Here is a 23,405-nt window from a genome sequence, read left to right as displayed (position 1 = left end):
AAGCTGAAAAAGCTAAAATTAGCATAAAAACAGCTAAATAAAAGCTGAAATAGCAGAAAAAGCCGAAACTAGTAGAAAAAAAGCTGAAAGGAACATAACAAGCTGAAATTACCATAAAGAAGTTAATTAGGCTGAAAGTAGCAGAAATTACCACAAAAACTTGAATTTATCTGAAAACAGTTGAAATTAGCTAAAAAATGTTAAAAATTTATCTGAAAAGGTAGAACAATCTTAAATTAGCAGACGAAAGCAAAAAGAATGTTTGCCCAATTAGATTGAAAGAAGCAGAAATGAGCACCAAAAAAAGTGGAAATCGTCTGATAAAAAGCTCAATTTAGCCAAAGAACAGCTGAAAAGTAGCTTTAAAAAAGCACAACGATGATTAAAATACTGAAGGTAGTGGAGAGAGCACATTTTGGCTGAATTAGGCTGAAAAAAGTTGAAATGTGTGCAAAAAAATGTGGAATTAGCTGAAAAAGCTAAAATTAGCATAAAAACAGCTAGCTGAAATAGCTGATAAAGCTGAAACTTACATAAATCAGCTGAAAGGACATAAGCTGAAATTAGCAGAAAGAAGTTACAAGAAGGACACAAATGTTTAGTTATTCTTTCTGCAGAAATAATCTAAAAGGAGTGCAAAGCAGCTGAAAGTAGCTGAAAATAAGTTTAAATTTGCACAAGGAAGCTGAAAGAAGCTGAACCAGAACAAAAGGTGAAAGGAACAGTAAAAGGTTGTAAACAAATCTAAAGATTTGAAGGGTGTAAAATGAGCTCAATTCATTTTCTATGAGAAAAAAATGGCAGAAAATGTTAAATATTTCAAAAAGCTAAATTTGCACCAATACCAAAAGTCATTACAGGACTGGCCTGAAAGAGCTGAACGTTTTGATTTATGATTTGTTGAAATAGCACAAAAATTGTGGAACAAGAAAGGTGACAAAAAAACGTACGGAAGAAAAATGGATCACAGTAGTGTGAATGCTTCATAAGCATGCGTACATACAGTAGCTGTGGAATATAAGCGCCACTTTCATGATTGATGTGTTTTTTCAGAGGAACGTGAAATAACTGCAAACAGACGCCTTCTATGATGTTGCTCATATTGTGGTGTCTTGTAAAGTTGCCAACGAAAGCTGGAGCTCAGCGATGTAAAACAAGCGGAGGACAATGATAGGAAAAGGATCGCTATTTCACAGGGATCCAGCTACAACAGCATCATAAAGCCCTTCCTGTCCGGATCGGTTTCAGCAGCAGAGATTTCAGCGTCCGGCTGCAGGTCTGCAGAGCATTTCTGCTGTGTCAGTTTCTCTGCTTTTATTCAAACGGAGCAGAGGACTGCAGGTCCAGCACTGGACACATCTTAAAACCCTGAGATAAAGATGAACCTTCAGGATGAGAGGAATACATTTAGACAAGAGCTGAAAGCTGAATCTTAGGTTTGTGTTACGGCGCAGAAATGTGTTCGCAAGCACAAAATCTAAACATCAAGTTCAAGAATCTTTATTATCCCCACTCACCATGGAGCGGGTGATCAGGATCTGCCAGAATCAGCCTGAGTCAGCCAGTCTACCCGTTTTTTTGCAGGATAACTGGAACAAAATGACAAAAACGGTATTTTACTTTTATTTGTTTGGCAAAAAAAAAAAAAAAAAGTCCACATCAAAACGATTGGTAGTTCAAAACCTGCTCCAACACCACGACCTTGTAGAATATTACTTTAAAACACAACAAAGTCAAGTCAGGTCTCTGAACGGTTTCTTCATGTTGAAACGTTTCGTTTTTCATCCAAAGGACTTCATCAGTCTGAGGAGCCACAGCAAACTCAATATTCAAAGCACTTTCACATATTGGACCAACCAGTTAGTTTCTGGAGCCCGCCCTGTTTCCAGCTGACTTGTCTGAGACAGTCATGGCCAAAGTGGTTCAAAACATATTGAGCATGAACTCTAATAACTTTAAAATGTTTGTTTTGAGACTCTAGGTTTCTTATTGTTTCCTTGGTATTTCCTCATTTTTCCCTGTATGTTTTTTTTTATTGTTTGTACGGTTGAGTCACGGAGGTACCAGGTCCAGGATGGAAACCCAGACCTCCCTCTTCCCTTCAACATTCTCCAGGTCCTCCTGGGGATCCCAAAGAGTTCCCAGACCAGAGAGGACAGAAAGAAACATGTGTTTATAAAAACTGTATCACTCTAATATACTATATTACGTCTTTAAACAGCTTAGGAAAGACGGACGATGATGTCACGGCTTTGGAAGCTTTGGATTGGTTAGTTGACAATGCCTGAGTTAACTGAAGGCTCACCTATGGGTGCATTTTAAGACACACCTCAAACACTGCTTCATTGTGAGGCATCGTGGGAAAATCAAAATACATCCGCCACATCAGGAAGAGAACCGTCATCCTCCAAAACTGGTTCATCCTTGGGTCCAGTTTCCAGATGCTGAGGGTTCAGCTGTTCCAACAGGTTTGCACCAGTCCGACCTACATACCCCCCCAGGAAGGAGACGGGTTCTGTGTTCTTGAAATAAACTCGTTTTGGTGAGAAGTGTGTGCATCTGCACAAAAACCGAAACTGCAGACCTCGTGAAGATGCTGTTGAAGCTTGTCCGAGGGTCTCATCCACAGTCCTGGACCAGCCTGGACTGAAAGGACACTCAGAGAGGACGAGGACATCACTGCCACAGCAACATAAAGACAGATTGTAAATGCACACAGGGACAGGGACATTAATGGTAGGACATGTGTCCTGCAGTCTGATGAACTAAAATTGATCTGTTCGGCCACGACGGCCATCTATGCATCTGAACGAAAAAGGGCGAAGAGATCATCCCAACTGTGAAGCACGGGGGTGGCAGAATCATGTTGTGGGATTGGTGCTCTTCACAAAATAGATGTCAATATGAATAAAGTACACTGTGTGTAAATATTGAAGCAACATCAGCCAGAACGGGCTTGGACACAAACAGGTCTTCCAATTGGACAAGGGCGAGGAAAGGTTCCTCCAAGACCGGCCAACATTTGAGGAAGCCCGTTTTAGCCACTTCGATTCAGGACCTTATTGTTTTGCTCCATCCTGCAGCTCATTCAGGAAAAAGGATCAAGATTAAAGAACTTCTTGAGACAAATACTTGGTACCAAAGGCCTCAGATGTTTTGATCAGGGCCGTTTTATTTTCCAAGGTAGTGATTTTAGTTTTGTATCTGCTGGAGGTTTTACGGATATTTGCTGTACATTAAACACCTAAATATTTAAATGACTTTCCAGTGATTAAATCAACAGAGAGACGGGTCCATTTGTTGGAGTTCTGGTTAAAGCCTGATCAGACTGCCGAGTCAGCACAAAGTCTGCTTTCAGCAAATGAAGGATTCAGCTGCTGCCACATGCTCCTGTTCACTGCAGTGTTTGTGTTTTCACCTTAAGTGTCGTCTCATCGCAGCAGACAGACACAAGCTGCTGGAGCAGAGTCCAAATGAGTTCTGCACAGCTCGATGGACAGTGACCGGCTGGTGTCTTCACACATGGAGCAGAAATTCCTGCATCAGCAGTGGGAAACGCTGACAGCTGCTCTCTGAAGGTTCAAAAACTGCTGAAGACCAACAGCGCAGCTCAGTTTGTGTAACCATCATCACACCCAAAGGAAACCTTCACCGGGGGAGACCAGAGCAACATTCTGCTGAGGTCATTTGCATTTGTGTGCAACGTTTCTGATCCAGACCTGACGTCTTCGTTCTGTCCTTTAAAGCGAGCAGTCGGACTTTGTTCTAATCTTATTAGAATAAAATTATAAAATGGACAAAATGTTGGGGTAGTCATGAAGTCCAATAAAACTTTGAAAAATCTTCTGAAAGTCTAGAAAACTGTCAATCCAGTATACTTTAAAATCAATGATTACAGTAACGTTGAGTACGGAGGGTTAAAAGTGGCAAAATTAATCAAATAAATACATCCTAAAATAAATAAATGCACCATTAAATAGTAAGTACCAGTATACCATAAAATTATGAAATTAAAAATTAAATGTACCATTTAAATAATTAAATGAAATGAACGTCATTTTGAAGAAAATTTTTTTTTTTTTTAAACATATAATAATTTCACCATCTATTTATTTCATGGCTCCCGTGCAAATATGGAGAGCTAAAAGTGACAAATTGAATTAAATAAATACATCCTAAAATAAATAAATGTACCATTAAATAGTAAGTATATCATAAAATTATGAAATTAAAAATTAAATGTCCCATCTAAATAATTAAATTAAATTAACATAATTTTGAAGAAAACGTTCTTTTAAAATACATATAATTATTTCACCATCTATTTATTTCATGGCTCCTGTGCAAGTATGGAGAGTTAAAAGTGACTAAATGAATTAAATAAATACATCCTGAAATGAATAAATGTATCATTAAATAATCAAGTATACCATAAAATCATGAAAGGCACAATAAAATAATTGAATGTTCCATTTAAATAATTAAATTAGATTAATTCCATTTTGAAGAACACTTTTTTTTTTACATCGATATAATTATTTCAACATGTATTTAATTATTTCTTGGCTCACATGTAAATATGGAGAGTTAAAAGTGACTAAATTAATTAATTAAATATGTCCTAACATAAATAAATGTACCACTAAAGTAAGTATACCATAAAATTATGACACTAAAAATAAATGTACCATTTAAATAATTAAATTAAATGAACGTCATTTTGAATAAAATGTTTTTTTTATACATACAATTATTTCACCACCTATTTATTTCATGGCTCACATGTAAATATGGAGAGCTAAAAGTGACTAAATTAAATGAATAAATAAATGTGAATGCCAAATGAAAAATAAATGTATCATGATGTTTTTACTTATTTGTTTTGTCATGTTTGACCTTCCTCAGTTGAGGAGCTTGGTAGGAAAATATAAGGAAACAAGGAGTGGATTAAGAGGTTATAGACAGCATGTATCCACGAAGCAGTAATAAATCACTTTGTTTTACAGCACCAGCACGTTTCAGGGACAAAGATGGATCCTGGAGGTTCATGTGAGTTCTCTCTCAGATTGACTGGGGATTATTCATGAATGATCTTTTGGTGCAGTACCTGTGCTATGACAACTTTCCTCAGGTGTCCCGGACGATCCAGACGTGAAGCTGATGATGGGAGGGTCCACGCTGAGGAAGGTCAAGTCGCGCTCCTGGAAGAAGCAGAGACACTTCTGTCTTCTGGAGGACGGTTCGACGATCTGGTACAAGTCCAGATGGGCGGGGAAAGGCCACTCCACCTGTGAGTGCAGAAGCGCAGTCACACCATTTGAACGGCAGACATTGATATCGTGACTGATTCCAAACTGATGGGTTAAAAACAACCCACCTTGTCACCCAGCGTTGGGACAAATCAGAATCAGAATAAGCTTTATTGTCATTGCACAGTGAAGTACAACAAAATTACATTCTGTACAGCCATCCTAAAGATGGACAGGGCCTGCAGCTTCTTTAAGAAGTGCTGTCCTTATTGCTTGGATAGAAAAGGGGACGAAAACATAACGAGAGAGAGGTACATTAAAAAAAGACCTCTAACACCGTGTCCTTACAGGGCATGGTTAAGGCATCAAAAAAATCTACACAACACATATGCATGGACGACAAGATGGTGAAATTTGTCCATGAGCACTTCCAGATAGTTACCATAGTCCTGATAAGATGTTACAGTTTCTGTCAGCCGATACAGCTCTGATAAACTTTCACAGAAGTTATCTGGGTGGGGGGTTGCAGGGGTGGACAGAGCAGAGCTTCTTGATTTACATATCCACCAGGAGCCATGTGAGATAAGTTGGCCTATCCAAGGCCAAGCGGGGAGGCCAGATCCAGATAAACAACAATTGTTTTGGGCAGGCAGACTCTGGTTTCTGTCTGCCTTCAGTTCTGCTGGATCTCGATCCCGCCCGGTCTGTGCTCGTTAGCTTTCTCCAAGGTCGAATCCTTCGTGCCAGTGAGTTCCAGGTGCCGCAAGTGGCCCACAATTCTCAGAAATCGCGTCCAGCTTGCCGATGAGCTCGCTAAACAAATGAGTTTGAGCGCTCAAAGCACAAATTAATCCTTCACATAAGGCTGGCAGCTTTACCATGGCTGAAACTGCTGCCGACGCCTTCCTAATTTGTCGATATCCTAGGTATCCACCGAATCCATAAAGCAGAAGCCCTGTTATCATAAATCCAATAATGTACACATCTTATATGTCCTCCACAGACAGAACAGGCAGGCACACCATCTTCCACTGCCCCCAGGAATCCATGACATACCCAGCTGCATGTGTCCATTCAGGGCATGAGGGCTCTCCAGCACCCTGTCTCTTGATCAAAAAATGTTATCAATTGTGTTGAGAGATCAGCTGACCAGATCCATAATAATAATTTGGGCCAACTCGGAGTAATTTTACATCAGCAGGATAAGGGTTGGGTTATCAGTTTGATCCAGCATACTGGATTATTTGCTGAATTGGAGCCACTAAAATGTTAAATTAGGAAGAAAAAAAAATTCTGGGTAGTTTGACGATCACAACTTGTTTGGTGCTAATCATCAACTTTAACAAAAACGAACGGAGTGGCTCCACCTCCCCTTGTTCAAAATAGAAGCCTAAATGACCATATTTGGGGACTGCCATGTTGTACTTTTGGAGACAGAATCTGAACCATCAGTACAAAACTAACGTTGTAACCCCCTCCCAACTTCCTAACAGGCTGTAACTTGAGATTACAGTAATCCCTCTCTACTTCGCGGCTAGTTTATCACGGATTCGCTCTATCTCGGTTTTTCAAAATAAGATTGGACATGATACACAATTGGCTGATTGATAAATGAGCCACACTATCAGCATATAATTTTTATTTAAAATAAATTATTTAAAATTATTTATCACCTGCTGCTCCTTTGTGCAGCCAGAACTGCAGAAAAAGCTTCCTGCTGTGCATCTGTGCAGCCCATGCAGATAAACTTCCTCCTGCAGCTGAACAGCTGATCAGCTGATCTGGTGCAGAGCGGAGAAGTGGGCGTGGCCAAGAGCGCTTGCAGGTGGCTGAGAGCAGAGGAGGCAAAGAGCTGAAATCATGACATTCTGTGCTCTTTTTGAGCGTTTAGAAACATTGTTTAGAATATTGCAAGAGTGTGGGAAGGGTTTAAAACACCTTAATATCTACAGTATATATATAAATACTAAAATAAACGTCTACTTTCTACTTGTGCTATTATTCGTACTTCGCGGTTTTTCACTTATCGCCGGGCTTCAGGGTACGGATCCCCCGTGATAAATGAGGAACGACTGTATTATACAGTATTTTTTTGGGGGAGATGCATATTCATCGCTAAGAGAAAAGTGGAAAAGTGAGTTTGAATGAACACGTTGTTTTATCTGAGAGTCAAAGAAAGAAAGAGCAAAGAGAGGGGATTAGAAATACCCTCTCCATCTGTCCATTCATGTTGTGAGCATGATGACTTGAAAAATAATTGAGGTACTGACTTCAGTTTTGTTGTGTGGCTCCATCTAGGGGGTAAGGATGGTCCCACTCCCTATCAAAAATATAGGGAGATGGAGATGTTCCCACAGTGCTTTATTCTGCTTAAAATTAAAGTTTCCTCAAATGATTAGGGTGGCCCTTGGGGTGGCCAACCCCTGGCTCTGCCACCACTTGTCAAGATTCGTCACTCTGCACTGCTTCTAACACGAAAAATAAATAAATAAAAATCTACCACTGTTCTTACACAGTGCAATTCCAACACACTTGAAATTCTTGCACCAAAAACATTCAGGTTTACGTGCATTCCCACATTAATTCCTGTCCAGAACAACACTCTTCTCAAAAACTACAAACATTAACATACTCACTACTTTGGAAGTAACATGTAAAGAAATGAGTCACCAGCCAAGATGTTTGCTTTGCACTTTTACTAAAATGAAGTCTGGAGTAAATCGATTTAAAAGATGACCATCTGGGTGAATTAGATCAAGCGGTTGCAGGTTCACTCAATAAAAATTTGACCACATTCTGACTCTGGACTTTTCTGGGAAGCTCTAATAGGCACGCTGTAGCTTCACATCAATATCTGCGTCGAAACTTATCTGACCCTCAAAAATAAACTTCTGATGGTCACACATGCACAAGAACAAATTCCGGAAGAGGCACAAATTATATCTAATTCATGAGGATGCTGCTGCAAAGGAAGAATCAGACTGGATGGAGCCGGGCTGTAGAACTGAGATGTTGATGGACAGTTTGTGGTGGAGAGAGGCTGAGCGACGAGGCTGGCAGGTGGACAGGAAATGACCCGACCCACACAGAGGTTTTACATTAGCTTAGAGCTGAGCTTTACAGTGTCTGTATGGATTTAAGCATTAGAGAGGTTGAATGATGAGTGGAAATAATAATAAGAGAAGTCAGGAGAAATGAGGCACAGAAACGTTATTTTTATCACTCTGATATGGTTTCGATAAGCATTGTCCTCTTTTCATCGTTTGCCTCAGTTTCAGTGACAGATCTGGAAGCCGTACGTGAGGGACATCAGTCTGAAGTCCTGCTGAGCCTCGCCGAGGAGTTTCCCGCTGAGCTCTGCTTCACCTTAGTCTTTCACGGTCGCCAAGGCAACCTGGACCTCGTGGCTGAGTCCCCGGAGGAGGCCCAGGCCTGGATCAAGGGAATCCGGAAGCTGATTCACAAAGCCCAAACCATGGATGAGCAGGAGAGACTGGACCAGTATCCTTTGACTTCAGGGTTTGGTTGACGTCACACTCCAAGTCATCCTTTTGCTTCTTTTTAAACAAGTCTCTATAGCATACAATGGTGGTTCCCAACCCTGGTCCTTGAGGAACACCATCCTGCATGTTTTAGTTGTTTCCTTGCTTTGACGCACCTGATTTGAATGAATGGGTGCTTAACAGGCTTTGGCAGAACTTGAAGTAATAAAATCACTGAGTCAGGTGTTTTGGAGCAGGGAAACAACTAAAACATGCAGGATGGTGTTCCTCAAGGACCATTGTTGGGAGTCATTGTCTTACACACAACAAACATCCTTTTTCCTCTCGGGTTAGTGAGGATGTTGACCTTTTTGTTTCGTCAGTGCTGGAGTTTTCCTTTAGCATCTATTCTCAGATGGGTCCGGGACTGGTTTCAGAAAGCTGACAAGAACAAAGACGGTAAGATGACTTTCAAAGAAGTGAAGACGCTGCTGAAGATGATGAACGTAGACATGAATGAAGAACATGCTCTTCATCTCTTCACAGTAAGTCTGAGGGTCTGAGGTGTGAAAACAGGCAGATTGAAGGATTGATTTAAAACCTTGGACCTTGGTTCAGTCCACACTAAAAACTGATGGGTTAAAGTTGTTGTATGTTGGGGTTGGTTTGACCAAAGCTTGGGTCAAAACTTTGACATTCCCCATTTTTATTGTTGTTGCTGGCTAGCACCAACCCAAGTTACAATTGTCTTATTAAAAAAAGTTGTTTTAATCCAATTTTGGGGGTAGAAATCTTAACCCAGAGCAATGAGTCAAACAGTCAACCCAACCCTGCTGATGTAAAACTGCCCAGAGTTGGCTCAGTCCAAATTTGGCCCGATGCTGGATTACAAATTGAATCGTTTTGTCATATCAGTGACATCAGAAACTCTGTAGAACAACTACTAAAGACTATTTTTGAAATAATTTAAGAAACTCTGGCGCAATAGAAGCAAAACACCAACAAATAAGAGGCACTGTTGGCAAGACCATGAAACATTTCTTACAATTTGGTGAAGTTTTCTTTAAAAATGCATCAAGCACAAAGCACTTTCCTAATTCCACAGATGGCAGACAGGTCAGAAAGTGGCTCTTTGGAAATCGAGCAGTTCGTTCACTTCTATAAGATCCTGACTCAGAGGGACGAGGTGTGGAAGGTGTTTCAGGACTACTCTGGAGATGGAGAGATGCTAACGTTGGAGGAGCTGGAAAGTTTCCTTACGGTGGAGCAGCAGGAAGGGGAACAGAGCTCCCGTCATGCTCAAGAGCTGATTCAGCAATACGAACCATCAGAAACAGGTGACTTATTTCTCCATAACCACAGACCAGTCTTTGTTGGACTAATGGCATAAAGGACTTTTCACAATTTTAATCACCACTAAACGCAGAACAGGTCACATAAACACTACTCTTATTGATAGGTTTTAGCTTCATCTTCTATTTTTATCACTTATTTTCTTGTTGCATCCTTGTGGACTTCCATCTCATACAACTCACCTCATCTCTTCTCATCAAGCGTTTTGTAAGATTGCAGAGATGTCTTGGTTTATTAATACATGAAAACGACTTAACCTCTGTGCAGCCAAGAAGCAAAGTGCCATGTCCCTGGAAGGGTTCCAGATGTACCTGTGCTCCCAGGATGGCTCCATCTTCAAACCTGAGCACCTGGAGCTCCATCAGGACATGAGTCAGCCGCTCAGCCACTACTTTATCTCCTCCTCACACAACACCTACCTCCTGGAGGACCAGCTACGAGGACAAAGCAGCCTGGAGGCCTACATCCAGTGAGTAGACAGAGTTGTAGACATAACCAGTATGATTTAAACGGGTATAACTCTAAAGTAATTGGTCCATGTTTGTGAGCGTAGGGCCCTGAAAAGAGGCTGTCGCTGTGTGGAGGTGGACTGTTGGGATGGCGGCGACGGGGAACCCGTCGTCTATCACGGCCACACTTTCACTTCGAAAATCCTCTTCAGAGACGTGATTTCAACACTCAGAGACTACGCGTTCAAGGTTCGCAGCAGAACTTATAAAAGGAAGTAAATACAAACCCTTTCAATTGTAGGCTTTACATTTGGTCTTTACCAGATCTTCAAATTCAGAACAAACAATGGATAACACCAAATCCAAAAAATTGGGATGCTGTGTAAATTGTAAGGATTTACAAATCTCATAAACCCACATTTTATTCACGACGGAACACAAAGTAACTTTACAGTATATTGATTTGGGGGTTGTACCTAAAGTAATTAATTTAACCATTTCATTGCTTTGAAAACAGCTCTAACTAAAGCTGTTTAGTGTTCTGTTGACCATCCATCATACTGGTATGAAACAACCACTAATTAATTTATAGTATCCTCTAATGTCCTCAAGCAGTTGCACAAATACAGAATAACACAATTACCTAGAAGTGTAGGCAGAAAATCCACAAAATCCATGTGAGCCCAGTAAGTCATTCCTGATAATCTTCCTTACCTCTGGAATCAAACGTGTCCCAAATTCAACAGAATTTCAACATAACTGTGACCCTGAACAGACCAGATCACCATGTGTTTTAAAAACATTGTCTTTTTGTGTTGATAGGTATCAGACTTCCCTGTCATTGTGTCTCTGGAGAATCACTGTGGAGTGGAGCAGCAGACGGTCATGGCCAACCATCTTAAACAAATATTAGGAGACCTGCTGCTGACGGCTCCTCTGGATGGACAGATCCCTCAACAGCTCCCATCGCCACAGGTCAGGATCAGCTTTACCCCTGCTAAACTTGAATCATTTTTTCTGTAATATAGTCAAACATTTCTTTTCATATTTTACAAGTGGTACATCAATGTTCCCTGTTGTTGAGGGATTTAAGTAGTGAATGTTTGTCGTTTTGGACATGAGTGTTTTTCTGGACTGGGATTGGAAAAGGAATGAATTAAGCCTTAATGTTTTGGTGCAAGATATTGAAGGGAGGGGTTACGCTGTGGAGAAGACCAGACGTAGGTTTTTTTTCCTGTCTGAGGCAGCACAGAGTGATAGATCCTGGTGAGTGGAAGGGACAATTTTATCCACAACCAGGTGCAATGGTGGAACCAAGGGGTGGCCATTGGCAATCTATGGTGGCCAAGGTCACCATGGTCACCCCAATCAGTTGAGGAAATTATACTTTTAAGCAATATAAAAACTAAAAAGCATAGATTTCTCAAATAAATAGAGTGACCGGTTTACATATTTACAGCATATGGTGGAGGCCATCTTGGATTCTAACTTGGGAAACGAATTTTCGATAAAGACCTTTCTTACAACTAGATGCAGCGACACACCAAATGGAAGTCAGCACGTTGCTAAGTTTTCCAGTTTTCCAGCTCACAAGATTAACATATATACATATATGGTAGCAGCCATCTTGGATTTTGGCATGGCAACCCAGTTTTTGAAAGGAGCCTTTCCAATTCATGGATGTAGCCCCGGATCAAAATGGAAGTTGGTATTGCTCGTTTCTTTTAAGCTACTTTGCTTACAACTAGGCCCATCATGATAACAAATTTTGCTGGGCGATTAACTGTATAAGAAATTTTTGCGATAAATGAAATATTGTTTGAAATTTGACAATAATTAGTAATTATTGTCAAATTTATGAAGAAATGTTGGTTAATTTGTTTTGAGTGTAATACCTTTTTTGACCACCAGGTGGCAGTATAAGACTGTTTGAACTGAAGGATGCATAGTGAGGGAGTGAGCAGCGTGTCTCTTTAAAAAAAATGGGAGGGAGGCCCCATGACGTGACATGGGCTGTCTCTCCTTCCTGTTTTTCGTTTCTCAAAATGGCGGATGCTCGGTGTGGTTTGAGCTCTTTAGCATGCATTTGTCACACAAAGCTTTTAATAAAAAAAATCAGTAAACAAGTTCTCAGATTCTTTTTGCAGAGAAAAACAACTTTTTACACGAAGGCACAGGTTTCAACCGTGAATTTTGGAGTGTCGACAAGACGGAGAATCCCCCCCAGGTCGTCCTGTTAGCTTAGCTCGTAGCTTAGCTGCTTTTAACAATCCAAACATGCGATTTTGGGTTGTTAAAAGTGATTTTAAAGAGAAAAGGAGGAGTCATTGAAGAGCACCGGAGTTGAGTCTTTTTGTCATCCAGTGTCTTCAGTAGAGAGAGAGAGACACGAAGAAACGATAAAGCCGATAAATGAAAATGAGGTCGATAATTTTCATTAATCATTGATTAATTGATTTATTGTTTATTGTGACAGGCCTTCTTACAACATGTACTAACAGATTAATTTCCTATTCCCCCTCTTTGCTCCATGACGGGGGTAGATATCACTTCCTGCTTTTCATGTAAAAGTTTTATACTTGTGCTGAGAAATGAGGGCCTCGTCGCTGCTTTGGTCAAATTTGAAAACATGTTAGACAAGATCTCACAGGATATCATGAGATTTTGTGTGATTTGCTAGCACTCAGAGTATGTGTTGGGGATGACTTTCAGCTACTACCACACCAAAATGTGACTTAATATTTGCAAAATTAGCCAATTTATGTTTTCTAAGGTCAATTAGCGAAGGTGGACGTCATCAGCAGTCGACAATAATAACCAAAACTATGAAAATCTAAGAAAAATAATAATAATATATAAGGAATGTTTGCATCGGGCGGCCATCTTGTTGTGCAGCTTGTACTGATACTAAAAGCAACTCCTCCATCAGAGCACTCAGAACAGTCAATGCTAACTTGATGTAATGTCGAGCAAATGCTTGGATGAAATCCAGATATGATTTAATCAATTAAATAGGGCTTCATTTCGTTACGAGTCACTAAGTGCATGAAGATGGAGGACGCTCATGTTGCTCTCATGGTTGTTTGTCACAGGAGCTGAGGGGAAAGATTCTTCTAAAAGCCAAGAAAATTGGTGGGCTGGAGGAGTGTCTTGATGAAACCCTGGCGGACGACGTCAGTGACGAGGAAGAGGCGGCTGACGGTGATGCCGACAGCCCAAACACAGAAGAGCCACCAGCTGTAAAGAACGATGAGGTAGATCTAGGATTCAGAGATGGCTAAAATAAAAGCTCCACTTACAAATGCATTCTGGAAGTGCAACCCTGATTCTGAAAAAGTTGGGATGCTGTAAAACGTTAATAAAAACAGAATGCAACGATTGGCAGATCTCATGAACCTACATTTTATTAACAACAGAACGTATTAAACTTATCAAATGTTTTAAATTGATTTATTTCTTACAGGCCAATATTAAAAAAAAATAGTGTTATTCTCAGCAGGGAAGCAGTAAGAACATCAGCATGTTGACGATTTTGACCTACTTTAAAAAATATATGTTTTATTTTTTTGGGACTTTGGCTGCTTTTTCTCTTATCTTCAGTCCAGTACCTGATTGGTTTCCATTTGTTAAAACACTTTACTCTTCCCATCCATTATTAAAGCATTAAAAGCATCCCAACCTAATGGAATGAATCAGCATATTACATTAGACAACTTGGTAAAAATCCAATTTTAATTTGTTCTTTTAGCCTTTTTGTTGCCAGCAGCCGGCCACAAAGACTAAATTTGTCTTCCCCACCCCTTTCTTTTCTGGAAAATACAAACTATACTATTTAACATGGCCTACCATGGTGTGCCAAGACTCCTAAAAGAGACTGGAGAAGTGGAGGTGAAGACAGGACCTGAGAATGCCTCATCATCGACTGCACAGCAACACTTGAGAAATGTTTAAAGGGTTAGGAAGTTGTCCACTAATTCTGCATCTTGTTCTCCCCTTTTGCAGAAGTCCAACGTGTCTAGAGAGCTGTCCGACTTAGTAGTCTACTGCAAAAGCGTGCACTTTCATGGCTTTGAGCACGCTCGTTCCAATGCTAAATGCTACGAGATGTCTTCTTTCTCTGAATCCAAAGTAAAAAAGCTCGCCAAAGACGCAGGTATCTAAATGAATAGTAATAATGAATGAATAAAAAAAAAACTTTGCCTTATTGTCACTGTGACGTGTAAATCTAGTAAACTTGCAGATGCTGGACTGATCAGGACTTGTGCTTCGTGCAGGGTCAGAGTTTGTGCAGTACAACACCCGGCAGCTGAGCAGGACCTACCCCAGCGGTCTGAGGACAGACTCCTCCAACTACAACCCACAGGACATGTGGAACATGGGCTGCCAGATAGGTGAGAGGAATGAGCCACCTGCTGGTAAACAAGTGGTTCGCCGATCTCCTCCGTCACTGAGAGATTTGAGTAATGAATACTTGTTGCTTTGGAGATGAGTTAGGTCCTCTGGATGAATTAAAAATCTTTGGGATGGACCAGTTTTTGCCGTAATGTATTTTGGGGTTTGAAAGCCACTGGGACGTTATGTTTAAAAAATAAAAGTCTCAGTTTCTCTGAAACTCCCGCAACATACAGAATGAGGACCAGACTTAACTTTGATTTTTCTACCTGGATTATTGAGCATGCATCAGGATATTTGGAGACGAGTGTTTTTCTGGACTGGAATTGAACAGGGAAGGCAAGTGAACCTTAATGTTTTTGGTGCAAGATATTTAAGTGGGTATAAGTTACATCGTGGACAAGAACAGAGATGTTTATTTTATTTTTTCTTGTCCAAGGCAGAGCAGAGTGACGGGTCTTGAAGAGTGGATGGAGCAATTTTATCCTCCACCAGGCGTAAAGGCGGAGCCTGGGGGTGGCCAATGGTGGCCTTGGCTACTGTAGATTAATCTTTGGCCACCCCAATCATTTGAGGAAACTATATTTTCAAGCAAAATAAAACCTAAAAACCATAGTTTTCTCCAATGATCAGGGTAGTTGGTTTACATATTTATGTGGCAGTGGCCATCTTGGATTTTGATGGGACAACATTTTTGATGGTGGCATTTTTTACGCCTAGATGCAGCCACACACCAAAATGGAAGTCAGCGCATTGTTTATTTTTCAAGTTATCTTGCTCACAACATGCACAGATGGATGGAGGTATTTCCAATTCCCCCTTTTTAATGTGGGACAACAAAAAAAGAACAAACAGGAGTGGTTTTGGCTAAACTCTATCTACAGCAGATGATTAGTACCATTTAAGGTCTAAAAAAAAAGCACTAATTTTAGATTTAAAGACATAATAATTTCTTGTGTCAACAAAACAGAGAGCTCAGAAGTAATTTTATGACCGAATGCTTCAGAAATCAAAGTTAAAAGGTTTAAAATAACTTTTCTTAAAATGGTCATCCTCAAGGATGGAAACAGTGAAAAAGCTGCAGAACATATAGAGAACTATAGATTACAAGAACATTTGGATCAATGGATCATAAAGGCACTGACACAAGGGTAGGATTAAGACTTTTGCACAGCACTGTACATCCACTATTTGTTCTAAATAGATGTTAAAAACTGAAAACCAATCGAAGAATTACAAATTGAACTAATAAATATCTCACAATGAACTGCACACTGTGTGCAGAGTCATTTCTCATTTTCTGCAGGGACACCAAAACTAAGAGCCAGGACATGTCTCTGACCGCTCTGGGCTGTCCACTTTAACTCTGACAGCCAGATAAAGTCTGATGTCTGATCTATGGAGTGGCACAGCCAGACAGAGGTTCATGTGATTATCCTCTCGCTGTCTTTTCTCTCTCAAAGTGGCTCTAAACTTCCAGACGGCTGGCCTTGAAATGGACCTGAACGACGGGCTCTTCAGGCAGAATGGCTGCTGCGGTTACGTCCTAAAACCAGACTTCCTGAGGGACGCCGACAGCCAGTTCAGCCCCGAAAACCCAGAGGAGCAGCGAGGCTACAAACCACTGCGCTTATCTATACAGGTTCACAACTATAGACAGAAACATTAAACATTTGCCTGTATTCTTTTGTTACAGAAAGAAAAACCCACAAATGTCACTGAAATAACCTCAAACTGGCAAAATTATAAGAAAATTATGAGTAAAACTCAAGCCATGAACATCTGACACTGCCTTCAAATTTTGATTCACCAGAGTAAAAGAAATAAAACTGGCCTTGACAAAAAAGAACTATATACAGTATATATATACTGTAGATGTTGCATAACATTTTAAGGCAATCACTGCAATTCAGTGATTTCTGCACCTGCCCACAGGTGTTCTGGTCCATCTGTCCACTGATGTTCTGGTCAAACTGCTCCAGATGTCACAGGTTTGAAGGACTCTTCTCCAGATGTTTCAGCTCCGTCCACATATTTTCAACAGGATTAAGATCAGGGCTCAGAAAGACACTTCAGAACAGTCCAATGTTTGGTTCTGAGCTGTTTCTGGGTGTTTTTAACTGTGGGGTTTGAGTCATTTTCCTGATGAAGGACACATGACCTGCGATGGAGACCAAGTGTTTTGACACCGGACAGCACATTTACCATACCATACCATACCATTTTATTTATAGAGCACTTAAAACAGCGACAAGGCCAACCAAAGTGCTGTACAGACAGAACAACAGGTAACACACAAAGCAAAATGCAAAATGAAGTCAATCAGAATATAGACATAAAAACAATGCAGATAATGACGGCAAACCAGTGTGGAGCGTACAGGTTTAAAACACAGATCATCTGGTGTTGAAAGCCACCGAATAGTAGTGGGTTTTTAAACGGGACTTGAAGACCGAGAGGGAGGGGGCCAGTCTGACAAGCAGAGGTAACTCGTTCCAAAGTCTTGGTCCTGCTACAGAGAAGGCCCCGTCCCGTCTGCGCTTAAGACGAGTTCCTAGAACTGTGAGGAGCAACTGGTCCGTTGACCTCAGGGAACGTGGTGGGACATACGGTTGTAGAAGATAAGAGAGATGGGGGGGGGTGTGGGGGGGGAAACTGTTCAGTGATTTGTAGACATACAGGAGTATTTTGAACTGGATTCGAAAGTGAACCGGTAACCAGTGCAGTGAGGCCAAAACTAGTGTAATGTGCTCTCTTTTGCCTGTACTGGTTAAAAATTGGGCTGCTGCATTCTGGACCAGTTGTGGAGGTCTGACTGATACCAAACAGGAGTGAATTGCAGTAATCAAGCCTAGATGTAATGAATGCATGTATTACTGTCTCCAGGTTATTTTTTGACAATATGGGCTTCAGTTTAGACAGCCGCCTCAGTTGGAAGAAACATGATTTAACAATCATGTTTATGTGACTGTTAAGTTTCAGGGATAGTCTTGAGATTTTGTTGAACCTGCAGACCGGAGACGCTCTGTGTAAGATGCAACAAAGTGGGCCCAGAACAGAGCCGAGCCTCCTCCATCTTTCACTGTAGGTACAGTTGGTTCAGTTTTGGATCTGTGAGCTCAGAGCTGACGGGACTTGTTGACAAAATGCTCCAGTTTTGTCTCCCCTGTCCAGAGGACTTTCTCCCAGACGATTTGTTGCTTCTCAGTATAGATTTAGGCAAACTCCAGTCTGGATTTTTTATGACTTGGTGTCCCCCTCACCTCTCTGGCTGAAATGGTTATTGATGGTGCAATCTGAAACTGATGACCTTTGACCTTGGAGTTCACCTCTTATCTCTTTGGAATTTGTTCTGGGCTCTTTGTTTCCCCTTGATATTATCCATATCTTCAGTTGTCCTCTTGTGGACATGTTCAGGGAGGTTGTCTTCAGTCCTGTTAAACTTGATTGATTGATTGATTGATTTTATTGTCAATTCTGCATATGTACAGGACATACATAGAAATTGAAATTGCGTTACACTCCTACTCAAGTTGCAGCAAACAACAACATTAGCAAAAATAAACTAACACAACTAGTTATATAAAAAATATAAAAGTGAACAGCAGCAGGACCTCTGATGCAACGTGCTCAATAGTGACTAACAGGAGACAAAGGGACGCTGACTGAAGACAATAACATGATGAGAGGTAGATAATGGATGTGCAAGGCCAGAGTAAACAATAGTGCAATATAAAGTATAAACCTGAGAAACTTAGTAAAGTGAAGGTGTGCATACCGGTTCTATATAGAGTCACAGTTATGCACTGATGAGGTGATTAAGTGGAAATGACAATACCAGAATTACCAGAATAGACAGGACGAGTTGATCATAACAGTAGTGCAAAATATAATGCAATAAACAGTAGAGTGAGCTTGTAGGCTGTTAAAGTGACCGATTCATAAACTATTCATAAAAATAAATAAATGTCCCAGAGCAGTTTTGAAGGGGGGGGGTGAGGGGGGGGGGTGTCAGGAAGCTGAGTTAGACTCCTGAATAATCTGTGCAGCTGAAGTCAGAGGAACATCAATCTGCTTTGAAATAATCTTATAGTTTGTACCTTTAACATGATGTCAGTCATTGTCTTTCTAATCCCATAAGACTCTCTGTCCTCAGCTTCCTGTGGTCCATGTTCAGTGTGTTACACACCATGATACCAAACAGCCCTGTGACTACCTGTCACCATTTAAATAGACAGACTGAAGACACCTGACATGCTGATTACTGGACACACCTTTGTGTCTCTATAGTCTAATTATTTCCCATATTTTCTAGAGGAGCCGTTGTTGATGCTTTTAATAGTGTCAGTTGACCATTGTGGGCTTTTTTTTCTCAAACAAAAAATTACAAACCAATTTATTCCTGCCTGTAGGTAAGAGCCTGCACAAAGAAATATTTTTTAAAAAGTATAAAAATATATATTTAAACATGTCTGTGTATTCCAGGTGATTAGTGGGCAGCAGCTGCCAAAGGTGAATCAGAAAGAAAGATCTATTGCAGACCCGCTGGTCCGAGTGGAGATCTATGGAGTACCACAGGACCAGGCCAAGGACGAGACCAGTTACATCATCAACAACGGTGAAACAACAGTCAGCTCAGCTTCAAATGATCAAACAAGGCAAAAGCAAAAATATGGAGTCACTCATTCCTCTGCTGCTCCTTCACCTGTAGGTTTTAACCCAGTTTGGAATGAAACTCTGAATTTTAATGTCCACACGCCTGAGCTGGCACTGGTTCGCTTTGTGGTGGAAGACTACGACAAGGCATCAAGGAACGACTTCCTTGGACAATTTACGCTCCCCTTTACGTGCATCCAAGCAGGTGAGCCGGCAGCAGAACGCTGATGATGCACCGCATTACAAAACTTTTCACGTGTTAGATGAAGGTCTTGCTTTTGTTCTTCCTCCCCAGGATACCGCCACATCCACCTGCTGTCTAAAGATGGAACGCCCATTCCGCCCTCTTCACTCTTCGTTAACATCAGTATTTCAGAGCTCACATGAAGAGGTCCCGACTGAGGACACAAAGACAAGTCCGGTGTCTCTAAAAACCGGAAAAAAGACTGAACAGCACGAGCCAAGCAATGATTTTTGACAACCTGTCAGGCTGAAGTACCAAACAAACTGTCGATGTCTGCCATTTCAGTGTTTTACATTAGCTATATTACACTTGAACGATTTCTAAATGAACTTACGGAACAATTAAATGTAACATTTATGATCTACAGTCAATTTAAAAACCGGAGCATAAGATCTTAACATTTCAGGACATAGAAATAAAACGGATCCTGAGAGGATCCTCAATGTAAATTCAACCCCAAATGAATAAACGCAAACAGAACGTATGGTATTACATTGACAGTTTAAGAAAAACTAAACCAAAAGACATAAAATGTGAAAACTGATTCCAGACCCTGATCCAGCAGCTTGTATGTCCTCCTTGAGCACCAATAACTATTATTAGTGGTTTCTGGAGGACTGTGTTAGTCTCTCACGAGGTTGTGGAAGAATTTTGGCCCACTCTTCGTTCCAAAGTTTCTTCAATGTCTAGAGGTTTTCTATCAGGTTAAGGTTCTGGACTCTGACTGGACCGTTGCAGCATGTCGGATCTGTTCTTTCCGACCTGTTCAGTTGTAGATCAGCTGCTGTGTTTGGGATAATGGTCCTGTTGGACCCAGTTTTGTCCAAGCTTCAGCTGTTGGACAGATGGACTCACATTGGACTCCAGAACCCTTTAGTCTACAGAGGAGTTCATGGTCCACTCAGTGACTACAAGAAGCCAGAACTATCAGCCCTCCACCACCGTGCGGACAGCTGGAATGAGGTGTTTACTGCAGTGCATTCTGGGTAAACATCTCTACTTTTAGTCTTGTGGAGATGAAACTGTCCAAACCATCGAGCTGCCATATTATTTTCAAGGAGGCTTTCTCTTGCAACCCTTCTAAACAAGCTATACTTTAGTCTTTTTTGTTGTTAGACCTGCTGACTGAGGTCTGCAGAATCTGAGGTGGAGCTTATTTCTCTGAGCATTGCGCGGTCTGAATTTCGGGGTGAATCTGTTGCCACTCCTGGGAAGATTGGCAGCTGTCCCTAAATGTTTTCCACTTGTGAATGCATTGTCTCTGCAGAACAATGGGCTCAAAATAGTTTGGAAATGACCTTTGATCCTCTTCAGATTGATGGGCATCAACCGTTGCTCATCAGTGCTCATGTCTTTCCACCTCGGTGTTACCTTAACACACATCTGGATGCTCCAGAACCTCTGTCCTTTTTTTAACTGTGTTTAGACTGATGTCAGGATCAGATGATTGTGCAGTGGTGGGCACAGCTAGAGTTGCATTTGGGCCCCAAAAATCCGATCCAACCCGGCCCCAGCTTGTAGCCATCATTTCTGAACCCCACCCGACCCGACGAATTAACAGAAATTACAGGTCCGAACCCGGAAAAAACCCCTGACATTTTCAATTAAGCTTTGACTGCTTATATAGTTATTAACGGTCGACGGACGCACATGGCTGAATAAGATGGGCAGAAGATCAGAGCTGAGGGGGTGATTGTCCTTTCATGGTCGTCAAAGCACATTAAATCCCTGCTTCTGCCTGCATTCTGCATTATTCAGACACGGACCCTGCTCTGACATGTTTACTTTAGGATCTCATCTGTTTAGATCGTCAGCTGCACATGTCCTCTGAGTGCAGCGGCTGAACGTCCATTTGGGCGATGGATCACTTCCTGGCAGTTCTGGTAGTCCCATCTGAAGCTTAACTTAACTTTATTTGACCTTTTTCAAGGCCGGTCAGCTCGCGGTGAAATGGCCGCATGAGGCTGGTGATTGTATGGCAAGACATGTTGCCATGTAATTGGATTGTGGCTGATCCGCTGACGCAATAAAAAGCCTGACACTGACCCGGCCCGCCCATCCAGCACATTATCATGGACCGACCCGGCCCAAAATCAGGTCAGGCTGGACCGGGCTTCGGGCCCGGGTTAGAAATGACAGCTCTAGGCACAGCTAACCAAAAAGTTAATTTTGTTAAACCATATTTTAACTAAAAAATTAGCTTTATTATTGCTAAACAAGTAAAACAATTTGCAGAAGCTAACGCTATACTGCTAACTGCTAAAACGACTGTCACTCAGCCTGCGTCATACGTCTTCCGTCTCCTTCCGTTGAAGCTGCGTCGACCAATCACGTCTTGTCACATGTACACGTAGTTAGCCATTAGCGTACCTAACGGACTTCTTGAGACACGCCCACAACAGACAGGAACATGCTTCTGAATTTTATTTGCAAACTTAAAGGTGGCAAAACCTCATTTAGCGGAATATAATTCCGCTAACGATTTCCAAAGTTAGTGAAAACGCTAATCCGCTTCATGATAAAAGCTCAGCTATTAGCTGTTAGCGGATTACCAGAACTGTGGCCATCAGTGGTAAAAAGGTTTACAGTGACCGTATGAATGTGAGAAAGCATGAAGAACCGCTGCATGCGGCCCAAACATTCTTAAAAATAAAATCCTGATAGTTTATGGTTTAGAGTTATAAAAACAGTGTAAAGAAAGTGTCAGATATAACTATCAGAATAATGTTCAAAGCTTTGCATTGTTGGTTAATCTAAATTTAAACTACAGAGCGCCTGGATATTTTTTTTGTTTTAGTCAGGCATGTGCAAACCACAGCCCGTGGGGCATATACAGCTCCTAAGGCTTTTTAATCTGGTCTGCCAAACTTGTTTAAACTGTAATATAAAATTAAATTATATCATATTTATAAATCACATTAATTTTGGCCTTTTTCCTGCACACATTGACCTTTATTGGAGTAAAGTGTATAATGCTACATTCATGTGATGCTTGGATGATCCCACGTGACCTAAAGTTTAGGTTATCTGCATGAATTAGTTCTTTATTTAAGATTAAATGTCACGCTGATGTTGAAAAACAACTTTTCTATCAGGTCTAGGTCACTCATGCAAAATTATATTTGAGCTAAAAGTAGACCGAGTCAACACAGGAAGTCGTTTGTCCAACATTTGCAACACCACATGAATGCAGCATTATTCTCTACCTCCCTTTTTTTTTTTTTTTTTTTAAATAAAAGCATTTTTAAACTGTTTTGTACAATAACCTTGTATATTCATGCTTTACTACCCATTAAAGACCAAAACCTTTTATGTAATGTCATTAACATTAGTTCAACCTGGGCCCTCTGTCACATCTTAGAACCCAATGTGGCCTGCGAGTCAATAATTTGCCCACTCCTGGCTTAGAATGTAATATATATATATATGTGTGTGTATGTGTATATATATATATATGTACATACATATATATATGTACATATATATGTGTATATGTATATATGTGGATATGTATATATGCATATGTGTATATGTATATATATGTTTATATGTATATGAATATATATATATATATATATAT

General features: G+C 40.7%; 1 protein-coding gene across 2 annotated transcripts; it reads left to right on the top strand.

The window, feature by feature from the left end:
• Window positions 1–290: 290 nt before the first annotated feature.
• On the top strand, window positions 291–19,978 carry plcd4b (phospholipase C, delta 4b). Of its 2 annotated transcripts, XM_037686297.1 has the most exons (16): window positions 3,647–3,682; window positions 5,007–5,049; window positions 5,132–5,290; window positions 8,522–8,750; window positions 9,147–9,276; window positions 9,837–10,068; window positions 10,352–10,553; window positions 10,638–10,782; window positions 11,356–11,508; window positions 13,626–13,787; window positions 14,536–14,686; window positions 14,808–14,924; window positions 16,389–16,567; window positions 19,411–19,543; window positions 19,637–19,786; window positions 19,877–19,978. In XM_037686297.1, the coding sequence occupies exons 2-16, from the start codon at window positions 5,031–5,033 to the stop codon at window positions 19,966–19,968; spliced, it is 2,253 nt and encodes a 750-aa protein (XP_037542225.1). In that variant the 5' UTR covers window positions 3,647–3,682; window positions 5,007–5,030; the 3' UTR covers window positions 19,969–19,978. The 2 variants fall into 2 exon arrangements, with proteins under 2 accessions (XP_037542226.1, XP_037542225.1); XM_037686298.1 differs by lacking the exons at window positions 3,647–3,682; window positions 5,007–5,049 and adding an exon at window positions 291–315 and having other exon boundaries at window positions 14,539–14,686.
• Window positions 19,979–23,405: the final 3,427 nt, after the last annotated feature.

The sequence above is a fragment of the Nematolebias whitei genome, chromosome 13 (assembly GCF_014905685.2).
Source record: "Nematolebias whitei isolate Nwh7 chromosome 13, NemWhi1, whole genome shotgun sequence".
NCBI classification, from domain to species: Eukaryota; Metazoa; Chordata; class Actinopteri; order Cyprinodontiformes; family Rivulidae; genus Nematolebias; species Nematolebias whitei.
Note: the sequence above shows the minus strand (reverse complement) of the source record. Positions and strands in the feature narration are given on the sequence as shown.